The following is a 12,231-nucleotide window of genomic DNA, read 5'->3' as shown; positions in this document are numbered from 1 at the left end:
GGCAGGTGTAAAACTGGTGTGATATTTCCCTGCTAGGATCTGCATCTGTTATAAGAAGTCTACAAATAATCAAACCCACCAATGTTTGCCCAATAGTAAGTGAATAGTTTTTGAAAGGCTTTCACTGTAGGTTGTGGAATCTTCTGGAAAACTGAAATTTAAGCATGAAAGGAACAAGCTGTAATTCACAAATGGCAAGCTTGGAGGTGATCATTCTAATTTCACGATGTTGTTATATAGGCCTTTAAATCATGGGTGGCATGGAGGTTGCTTCAGTAGCCTTAACCTTGAGCAAGTCTTGTACATGTTTATCACTTCAACCGTATACTGCATTCCACTGTCTCTTGTATAATTCTGTTTATAAATAGCAAAACTACCTAATATATAACTTTCTTCCAATGACAGAATAACGAAGGTGGGCTGACTGTTCAGCTCCCCAGCATTGTCACATCCTATAATCAGACAGGACTAAAGCCCGGAGAGGAGTACACCATCAGCATAATTTCACTGAAAGAGCCTGCCAGGAGTCCCCCAACTTCCGGAAGCGTATCAACTGGTAAGAACAAATTTTTGCTGACCAAGGTTAGAATTACATAATTGAAGCCTTGTACAAACCTATGAAGCCTAAACACTGTTCCTTCTACATAGATATAGCTTGTTTTGCTGGATTAGACATTTGGCTAAATAACAGTTATGGAAGTTGATCTTTCATTTATCTTCCATTGTTGATAAAAGATTGACAAATTTAGAACAGGCCCTGAAATACCTTCGCTTTAGAAACCATGGCAGCAAGTTGTATGACCAGATACCTACACCATTGGTCATGTGATCTCTGCCAAAGTTCGGGAGCAGCCAATCTGGACCTTGATTCTCATCTACAGCAGAAAATGTGACCTAACACCTACATGTTTAGTCGAATAAGGAGCCACCATAGCATCCTAAAGCATCCAGGGCATTTATGCTGCTTTTAATGCTTTGTGTGATGAGTGCAGTGTTGCAAAGAAGAAATGACTACAAGTTTGCTGTGAAAATAAACTTTACAACATTTTGATCTACAAATTTTGTCAATCACACTCACCTCTGTACCTCTTATCCACAAATCGGGGGAAATGCATTGGTCCAGTAATGCTTCCATCCACTATGTTCTTCCCAATGATCTCCCCATGCTATGTGTTGAGTCCAGGGGGACCACTACTCTACATACTGTAGTTGTTAGTAAATCAAAATGTTCTTCTATCCTTAGACAGGCTGCTTCTCTAATATTAAAGTTGCACCTGCTGCTAACACAATCAAAAGCAGACATAAAAGCAGAAATAATTCTGAGGATTTCTATGAAATATAAGTGAAAACTGAACAGACAAACCTCTCTGAGTGGCTTTAATTTATTGCAGCCAATAACAGAGAGTAGTGAAATGATTAATATAGCAACAAATAGTAGAAGATACAGGAAAGATTTATGTAGACAGTGCATTAAGTACTTGGTCAGCACAGGACGTATGCCGTACGGTAGATGTATCTTTTCTCACTCCTACTATAATGAATCTTTGTCCATATATAGGAAATTGTTTGAAGGCCTGATCAAGGATACTGATACACTAAATTAGAACAGAAAATACACTGGAAAAATGCCACTTATTTTGCTTTTCTGTTCCAGCCATTGATGGTCCCTCCAACATCTTAGTCAGAGATGTATCTGACACAGTAGCCTTTGTTGAATGGACCCCTGCAAGAGCCAGACTGGACTTCATTCAGCTACAGTATGGGCCAATCAATGGGGAAGGGGAGAAGACTACTTTCCGTCTACAACCCCCCCTGAGTCAGTACTCCATGCAAGTCCTGCGGCCTGGCTCACAGTATGAGGTGTCAGTATGTGGTATCCGTGGAGACACACGCAGCGATCCTGTCACTACAACTTTCACTACAGGTAACCATCTGTTTAAGTTTGCCTGAAATATTTCTATTCTAAACGTACACAGGAAATACGGTATCAATCTAAGAGAGTCATTGAATGTTTTCTAAATAAATGTTTCAAACTTACCCATTGAAAATACACTTAATCTAAGATTTACCGAACAAAAATATATTAGTATAACTAGCTAGTACTGATGCCAGAGCATGCTGCTTAGGCAGTATAAAGGCTGTGGCCTGGTTTTCCCTTGAGTTAACCTATGCCCAAACCAACAAATGAGCATTCTCCTCCCAAACCCATTAAAACACATTCATGTTTCGATAATTATTTGTTTCTAAAGTGAAGAGCTTATAGAGGCATATGGTACTATAAAAAAAAATGTGTAAGTAAAAATATATAATATATGTTATCAAATGTAAGAATCTTTTCAAGCTGGTGAACTGGACCTGTGGATGACTGACCAACATTATCATTAAGTAGGATAAACAGAAACCTAGTTAGATTAAAGTTATGATTGGATAATGGATCTGGAAAGCTATAGTGTTTTAGTTTGTTTGTAAAATCTTATCCCAGACCATCGGTGAATGCTGATGTGTGTATAGACATAGTATGGAGTCAATATGGAGCGGAGGTCATAACTGTAATTTATTTACTGGGATTTATTTTAAGCCACCTGTCATAAATGATGCTGCTAATCTTAACTTTACATTTTCCTGCAAATTACCCATGTAATAATGTAATGTCTGGTGAAATATGATCCAAGTCCTCTGTTGTTCTATTCTTCATTCCACTGGTGGCTTTGATGCTCTCTAAGACAGTTGGAAGTTTGGTGTCCTCAAAATGATTATAATAAGACATATTTAGAATTTAAATGACATTAACCCCCTTATGCACTCCATACTAAACACTTTATAATTGAGCTTAGCGTATCAGTATTCGTGAAGCAAGGATGCAAAAAAAAAAGGTTGTGAGCCATGGAAAATCTTGGTTAGCAAATAAATTCTCCACATTTAGATACAGTCTCCTTGAAATACCTGGGTTATAGTTTCTGAGTTCCAAAGTACTTGCTGGCAAAGCCTTTGTCAGCTGGAAAAAGAGCCACTAAGTTCATAATATGTGGCTTGGAAGTATCAATTTGTAGTTTCAGGGTGTCCAGGCCTGAAACAACATCAACATCCAAATCCACTTATTTTAAGCCCACCGCTATTCGGAGTCAGGCAGCAGGCTTTGTGCCACAACAGGGCTTATAAGTCCTGCTGAGCTTTAAATTACTCAAGAGAGTTTTCTGGCTGTTGTTTCGTGATGCTGAAAATCATTGAAAAAAAGGCCTTAAGACCAAAGCATTAAACAGACAATTTAAGGCATAGCTCAAATTTCATAAGTAATTATCACATTTTTGTACTGAATATGTTAATATTCCCAGTGCCAGAGGAGCAGTCAATTGGTTGTATTTTAAAGGGTTCCACTTGTGCATTGCGTGTGAACTTGTAAATATGACATGCATTCATCTGCTGTGAACACAGGTTATAAGAGTGCAAAAACAACACATGGTAGATGGCACCTAAGGAATGTGTATTGCTTGTCTCTCAGACAAAATGAAGGACGAATCGTACCGCCGTTTTAAACACAAACATCTGTTCAAGGCTCCATTTGGAAGGGAAGGCATATTTTAATCACAAGATACAAAATACAGTAATTAGATTGCGGAGGAAAGCTTGGGTAATTTAAAAGCTATTGGATAAAAAAAAATTGATCAGTATCCCATGCTATCAAATAAGAATTATTGGAAACATACAGCATGGGCTGTTATCACTGACTGACTTCTTCCTGTAAAAGTTCTAGTTTCATGGCTGTGATGCCAATGCTGCTAAGCCTGTGACTTAGTAGCATTAAAGCTAGACATAGACAGGCGGAAAGTGTAAAAGCAACACAATGAGCCAATAGGGTGTGTTGCAGTGCATGGAAAATGTTGAAAGGAGGAGAGTGCAGAGTGACAGATGAACTGTCCAGTCATGGGAGGGACACTGAAAGTGACATTGCAACAGAGAACGATGACATGCTCTTCCAGACAGCGCAGTGTTGCATGGCAGATCTGTGTAAATCTCAGGACTAAATAGACAGGGATACAGAAATACAAATCCGTTGACAAGTATAATAGCTCCCATATATTGTATGTATTTTATCTGTGTATTTAGCTGTTTGCCTGGAGTTCAGCTTCAAATGATTTCAGCAACAGACAAGTATTATGGTTGTTTACAAAAATGGGTGCTATCTGTAAATAATGGCTTGATAATTCATATCTACCTAAAACATGACTTCAAAATGCAGCTATACCATTTTATGGGTCGTTAAACAAGATTCTTCCATGAAGTGGGTCAGTTATAAGGAATGGATAAAATGACCTTGCCTTATACCCTATAAGACAAAATCTGAGTTGTTACAGTGTTGAAGGGCTCCCACCCATAACCATAAAAAGGGGTGTATAAAGGGTGCGTTATAGACATCTAACCACTGAAAGGGCCCCTTTAAAATTTTGCCATGGGCCCTGTCATTTCTAGTTACACCCCCAATAGTTCTTTAAAAGAGAACTATGGGTTGAGTGAATTACACTCATCCCCATAGAGCCGACTTGTGACACTGAAACAATGGCTCTATTGATTGGGAAGTGAGCAAAAACATACCGTCGATCCGCTTCCCGATCATCTCCCTGCAGAGAGTGGCACTTCATTTCCCAGCAGGGATTCCCCCCTCCCTACTCTGATACTCCAGTGCTGACTGGAGGGACGGACAGGGGAGGGGGCGGGCATAGCTGGCTCTGCCTATATATAGGCAGAGCCCGTTATCAATCACTGAGCGTGGTGGATCTCAACAGTATTGTTGGGATCCATCCCGTGTGTGGCACTCTTAGCATATAGCATATAGAGGCAATAGCCCGCTATATACTGAGTTTTGGGTCACGGGAGGACATTAGTATATGTCCTCCCGTGACCCTAAAGAGAACTATGGGAAAAAAAGGTTATCCAATAGGTCTCCTTTAAGTATATCTAAGGCTAAAACTTTTTTTGGGGATAGAGAATGGAATGATTAAAATCGCTGCTATTTTCCTTCTTTTTTTTTTTACTGTTTGCTGTATGTGCCACAATGTGCCATTGTGAGAGAAAATGCCCTTGTAGACAGTTTACGCTTGTACAGTTGTCTCTAATGATAAATGTCTTCTCAATTCGTGTTGCGATGAGAACTGTAAAATTCTGGGTATGTAGGTGGGGGGTCGAGTGCAACCTCTATCACCCTTTCCATGTACTTTCCAGGTCCAGCATCTGGTGGATGGGCTCTTTGCAGAAGGGGTGTAAGGGTGTAGGTGTCCTCTTTTGGTCCATCACCCATTGCTCTTTCAGACCTCGCTTGTGGTGCAGGAACTTATGAATGGGTAATGTGCTCACCGATTCACCCTCCTTTTATGCTGAGTTGGTTTACTGCCATTGCCAACATTTAACTGAAGCCTGAAGAATGGACTTGTTTGTCCTCCTCCATGGGCTTTGGCACCATCTTGGGGAAGCCTGTGCCTTATTTATGGTGGTGATTTTCATAAATACCACTGGCTGCACCCATAAGAGGTGCCCAGAACGGGAGTGTAGGTAGGTATGGTGCCTCCTATCAAATATGAAGAGACAGGGTTTCTTTTGACACTGCTTTCCCCTGTTGATGCCATTCAGCAGTACACTGTGTTGGGCATTCTCAACACCTCAAACAAATTACTAAGTCCTGGCACTGCTGTCTATTCTAAAACCGTATACCATGTGGACCTCAATGTGTTTGACCTCCAACCTGCTAAAGGAATGCTTCCTCTGGATGTTTTGTATGCTAAGAACAGCAAATATTGTGTCCACAAGCTGTCAGTCATTGTGGATATTTACATTATGCTGCCTATAAAAGCATGTTTTCTTATTTATGTGGGATTGTGTACTTTCTCTCTTTACTAGTTTTTTTTCTGTAGAACCTGGTTGTTACAGAATTGCAATCAATTTCTGTCCCAGTGGAAATAGTTACCAGGAGGAATAGAGAGAGTGGATCTCATCATTGGACACACAGACAGCAGTAAAAAAAAAAAAGAAAAAATAAGTTTTAACCCATCCCTACTCTATGCAAAACTCAAAAGAAAAGTTTTAGCTTGCAATATACTTTAAAGTTAGAGAGCAGGACTTCGTCCAATAACACATGTGAATGTTCTGGAATTTTGCTCCTGATTTTATTAGCAAGATTGCTTCACATATCTACTTTAATGTTCACCTACACACTACTACTCAATGAAGATTTGACTGTTATAATACATTTTTTCTCATTACACGGACCTCACAGTCTGACATTTTTTTAAAGGAAACCTGTGCTAAGAGGTACATAAAACCTGCAATTACTGACTTGATTTCTATAATTCAATAACCCAGAAGAAGCCTGCAGTAAGTCAAGACAGAGAGGAGTCTGAAATCCATTATATAAATGTTTGGGGCCAGTAACTGAGAAAGTATTAAAGCCTTTGGATCTGCTAGATGCAAATATTTTTAGGAGAAACCAGTACTGGCAGCCTCCATATTTCCCAGTACAGACTCCCTTTAATCCCTAATTTTGTTATTCTTGGACAGAGCATTATATTGATATATTTGATTTCTAAAAGAGTAAAGCGACAGACAAAACACAATATTCAGTGAAAATTTTTTTTTTAAATAACATTTACCCATCGGTCTTTTGCCTGAAGCCTGCTCGTGACACAAAGATTGTTTTATTTGCTGTGAACACAAACAAGCCATTGCAACTAGGGCAGTATACACCGAGGAGCAATAACATTATGACCACTAAGAGTTGAGGTGAATACCATGGATTTTCTCGTTATAATTGGCACCTAGAAGTGGGTGGGATATATTAGGCAGTAACTGAAAATTTTGTCCCTGAAGTTGATGTGTTGGAAGCAAAACAAATGTGCAAGCGTAAGGATTTGAATGACTTTGACAAGGGACAAATTGTGATGGCTAGATGACTGGGTAAGAGCAAATCCAAAACTGCAGCTCTTGTGGTATGTACCCATTCTGCAGTGGTCAGGACCTACCAAAAGTGATCCAAGGTAGGAAAACTGGTGAACCGGTGACAGGGTCATGGGTGGCCAAGGCTCACTGATACATGTGGGACACGAAGGCTGGATGTGTACCATTATCCTATAGAAGAGCTACTGTAGCACAAAATGCTGAAAAGTTAATACTGGTTCCGATAGAAAGGTATCTGAACACACAGTGCATCACAGTTTGTTGTTAGTGGGGCTGTGTAGCTGCAGACCAGTCAGGGTGCCCATGCTGACTCATGTCCACTGCCAAAATCACCTACAATGGGCACATGAGCATCAGAACTAGACCATAGACCAATAGAAGAAAGTGACCTGGTATGATGAATCACATTTTCTTTTACGTCATGTGGATGGCCAGCTGCTTGTGAATCACTCTTCTGGGGAAAAGATGGAACCAGGATGCACTATGGGAAAGCAAGCCGGCGGAGACAGTGTGATGCTTTGGGCAATGTTCTGCTAGGAAACCATGGGTCCTGAAATTCATGGCGACGTTACCTTGACATGTAACACCTACTTAAACATTGTTGATGACCAAGTACAACCCTTCATGGAAATGGTATTTCCTGAAGGCAGTGGTATCTTTCAGAAGGATAATGCACCCTGCCACACTGCAAAAATGGTTTAAGAATGGTGTGAGGAAACAACAAGTTCAGGGTGTTTACTTGGCCTCCAAATTCTCCAGATCTCATTGCAATTGATAATACAGTATGTGGGATGTGCTAGAAAAACAACTCCATGCCTCAATGGATCAGGGCTGTCTTGGTGGCAAAAGGGGGACTTACTGAATATTAGGTGGGTTGTCAAAATATTATGGCTTATTGGTGTATATATATTATAGTATATCCACACAGCGCTCTCCATGCTGTTAGTCCACTTTTAGTTATTGAGGTGGGGTTCCCAGAGCTGAGTGCAAGTGAAGAATCTGTGTTTACAGCCCATGTCTCCTTTCTTTACTTTTCAAGCCTTACAGCCTCTGTTCAAAGCTTCCAGTGTCCAATGCCACATGCTGTAGTTCCATCCACTGATCATTATGTCACTACTATGCCCCAGAAGCTTAGAAAGCTGAAGATTCTGAGGCTGTAGCTCTGAAAAAGCCTCTGGGGATGTATGTATAATACCTCTTCTTTTGCTGAGAACTGCTTTTGGGATATTTTATGGCAACTGCAGTGTTGCTTTATTATCTAACTCTGTTCCCAATTGTTACGCCCAAAAGTGTGCCACAAACCATTTATTGGAAATGCAAACATTTTGAAAGTGCAGCCTGTGTGACAACCATGGTTGCCTCCATTAATTTAATAGACAAACAAGTGCAGGCACAAAGGAACAGGGAGTGTGTTATTCACAGGATCACCAGGTGAAATTAAAGGGAAAAAAACTAAAAATAATAAACTAATGCAGCTTCTAAGGACTCATAAGCTGCAGTATATTTGCAATACATTTTTGGTTTTGGTTTTAGATCTGCTGTATTCCTAAAACTCTGAACTCCCAATTCATTTAATTTAACCTCTAAACTCAGCCCTGACACTAATTAACCCTTATTCTGCTGTATACGCTCCTCATGCTGCGCCGAGAGCGTGCAGATCCTGTACTGAAAGCATACTTCATGGAAATCCCAGCACCAGAGGAAACATCTTGGCAGCTAATCTACACTCACACACTTAAACTCACAATCAAAACAAATAAATTAATAAATGATACATAATATGATGTTATATATTATATAGAATTACTTACATTAAATTCCGATTGAAAGGAACGATCTGGAATTCTATTATTGCATGTGACCGTGGTGCATTTATGAATCCCAGATCTGTACTGCACCTTATTTCATATACAAGACTTGTTGAGGAGCACGCCTAATCTTCCAACAATGAGAATTCAGGCAACCCATAAGGTAGCTAATAAGCAGCAACCCATAAGGTAGCTAATAAGCAGCAACCCATAAGGTAGCTAATAAGCAGCAACCCATAAGGTAGCTAATAATATCATTTATTGCAAAAGAATAAATAAAAAGACATTACCACTGTCATAAGAGGATATTTCTGAGCTCTCACTGACTGTAGCCAGGTATCAAATAAAATGATAAAGGGCGGTGAAGGTGAAAACTACGTTTTCTGCAGATATGTGTATGATCTCTTCTGTGCTGAATGTATAATATATTAGAAGCATGTGTTTCAAAATATTCACCACACTCTGTGAAATATGCAGACAGTTTTCCCTTTATTTGCACAGAACTTGATGCCCCCAAAAATCTGCGTGTGATGGGAAGAGCCTCAACAACCCTGGAACTGGAATGGGATAACAGCGAAGCCGAGGGAGATGGGTACCGCGTTGTCTTTAGCACCCTTGCAGGTGATCAGTACCATGAACTCAGAATACCACGTCATCCTGGCCAGACAACAAAAGCCACACTTACGGGTAAGTGATGTCAAATGTTTTTCTTTTCCAAAAACAGCCATCGCATCACATCATTATGGCCTTTATCATCTCTAATTGCCACCAGTAATGAAGCAATCATAATTTGTACTCAATGGTTGACTTATTCTACAGACAATTTTGGTGCATATAAAAATACTCTTGGATCCCTTTCAGTGGTAATTACTGTTGCCCCATAAATAAGCCCTCTTGCCATTAACTCACCAGTTGCATTTTTAGTGCCAACAGACTATCATATGCTACCCGAACACTTGGTCTAGTGTCTCTGCAATACTTTCCAGTGTATTTCTCAGGCTCTACTTGTATTGCCTTTTGGCTGCTCTTATTCTTTTGGAGCCCTGTGCACCCTGTGTACATATATTTAGCCATGTTAAGCAGACTCTTCACATATACAGCTCATGTGTTAACCAATACAACCTGCCGACAGTGTCACAACTATATGTTTCATGTGAACTTTCTAGTCCTGTCACTTGAATTTCTACACATTTTTTCTTTCCTGTGCCCCTGGTTTTATAAAGCTGATGCTTACTGTATGTCATGTATTCCAGAGGATATGTTGTCTGCACACCATTCGGCTTCGGAATATCATCTTTATTCGTATTCCTTCAGCATGACATATGGATGCATTCATATGTCATGCTAAAGGAATACAAATAAAGATGATATAAAGATGACAGCATGTCTTCTAGATTATATGTTGTGGCACCATCCATCTGTTATTCCAGCACCCATTGGATTCTGCAGTACATTGGTACGGTGTGCAAAGGGGATATTACTCCAGAGGTTTGCAACCAGTAGTATTTGTACACCAGGGGAGTAGTTTAGCAGATTAGCTAATAGCACATTGAATAGACAGTAAAATGGATATTAGTGAGCATTATAATATAAATCATATCATAATATCACAACATACATCATAATTTGTGTATTTTTAGGAAATAATTTATAAATGGTTACGTCTGCTGGTAGTAAAAGTACTAAACCTATATCCAGGGGTACTTGAAATGTTTGCTAAAATTAGGTACCTCGGCTTATATTCGGGACGGCTTATACTCGGGTATATACGGTATTCACGCCAAACGGTACTAAAACAGTGACAATTACAATATAAAAGGGTAATATTTACAATGCTAAAAAAGTTTAAAAAAAACACACTGCACTGGTTCTCAGATAAGTCTTATCCATACACTGTTGTATCTAAATGACCACTGGAGCCACAACAGTAGACATGTATTATGTGTGATTTAAGTCACCATTTGCCTCTAGAGTGACCTTATTCTACTACTACTAGTACTACTATTCATTGCAGTTATCACATCTGTATTACATGTAAACCAAAAGTTTCCTCTTCTTTGGGCTTCTTGTAGATAACAAGCCATAACCTTTATCAGCCAGAGTGAAAATGTGTCTTATGCTTTGGGAAACACTAAAGTATGAGAAGAAAGCTACCCCAAAATTGAGTCAGAACAAAGCTAGGTATGGCTTAGCTCAGGTGAGATAAGTTGAACACTCACACAGATAGAACTGCTTCTATATTGCAGGTCACATTCACCTGGCAGCTGTCATGGTCTTACCTAATTGCATTAGGATATATGCATTCTGCACTCTACCCCCTAACTGAGTGTGACTGGGGGTAACAACAGGAGAGGCACCATGTAGATTCTCTCCAAGATCTTACTGTCCTATGCAAATTTATTTTTTTGTGTTCAACCCCTTCTATTTTCACAAAAATAATCATGTTGCATGATTGTTTTTGTGAAAATAGAAACAGAATTTGGAGTTGGGATAGAATGCAGTTAACCTTGTAGTTTTAACATGTCACTGTAGAGGCCACCAAACTGCACGGAAAAAAGAAGAGATGACCTGTTATCTTGTCTTAGAGCGCCTATCGGTAGCTGCTACAGCTGTTTCAGTATATCATACGGTTGCTGGAAAGATGTTCACATCTAGCAATCCAAATGAAAAATGTAAACATAAATTTAAGACTGGTGTTAAGGGTTACATTCAGGTTTAGCGTTAACTTTAGGGGTTTATGTTTACATCAAGGGTTAAGTCCATGATTCATCTTTACAGCCAGGGTTAGGTGTTAGGCTGAGGTTAAGGGGTCGATTTACTAAAGGTAAAATGTCTGTGTTTAACATTCACTCTGCAAAGAATACCCAATTACATGCAAGGAAACAAAAAAAAAACTATATTTTTGCTGCATGTGATTGGATGATGGAAGTCATCCAAGTTTCACCTCATTTACTTAGCTAATGGAAAAAATTGCCTTGCAAAGTGAACAGCCTGTTTCCCTTTAGTAAATCAACCCCAATAAGTGCCTACAACATTGTTTGGATGTCATAAATTCATTTTGCTAACACATTTGATAAAACTTGTTCATGTGTGCTGTAATACCTGATGTCAAAACCAAACATAACAATGCTCAGAGGCTGAAAACTACCATACTGTGATAAATTAATGTGATAAAATAGATATCTCGAAAAATAGCTTTATAGGGAACGCTTGAAATGCTCAACAGAATGAGATATTTATAATATATAAATATTAAGTACATTTCAATTCATGTACAATAATAGACTTACAGCTATCCATCCTAGCAACCTTAAAGTGACACAAAACTCAGGAGTTAAATCTTAAAAACGCATTCAAGTACCCTAAGGCTGGGTTCACACCTGAGCGTATTTTTTCTGCTCGTTTTTCAGCTCGTTTTTTCACGTTTTTTAGCACGTTTTTCCGTTCAGTGAAACGCGCGTTTCACTGGCGGTATGATTTT

At 39.3% G+C, this 12,231-nt stretch overlaps 1 protein-coding gene across 1 annotated transcript in view; it reads left to right on the top strand.

Annotated features, from left to right (window-relative positions):
• LOC108786298 (tenascin-R-like) overlaps positions 1–12,231 on the top strand; it is a 197,533-nt gene that overhangs the window by 99,221 nt on the left and 86,081 nt on the right. The window contains exons 6-8 of the mRNA XM_018555557.1: positions 406–556; positions 1,655–1,924; positions 9,252–9,437. Coding sequence (XP_018411059.1) covers positions 406–556; positions 1,655–1,924; positions 9,252–9,437 — 607 coding nt within the window. The remainder of the gene's footprint in view (positions 1–405; positions 557–1,654; positions 1,925–9,251; positions 9,438–12,231) is intronic.

This window comes from Nanorana parkeri, unplaced genomic scaffold (assembly GCF_000935625.1).
Source record: "Nanorana parkeri isolate BGI_ZX_2015 unplaced genomic scaffold, ASM93562v1 scaffold201, whole genome shotgun sequence".
Taxonomy (NCBI): Eukaryota; Metazoa; Chordata; class Amphibia; order Anura; family Dicroglossidae; genus Nanorana; species Nanorana parkeri.
Note: the sequence above shows the minus strand (reverse complement) of the source record. Positions and strands in the feature narration are given on the sequence as shown.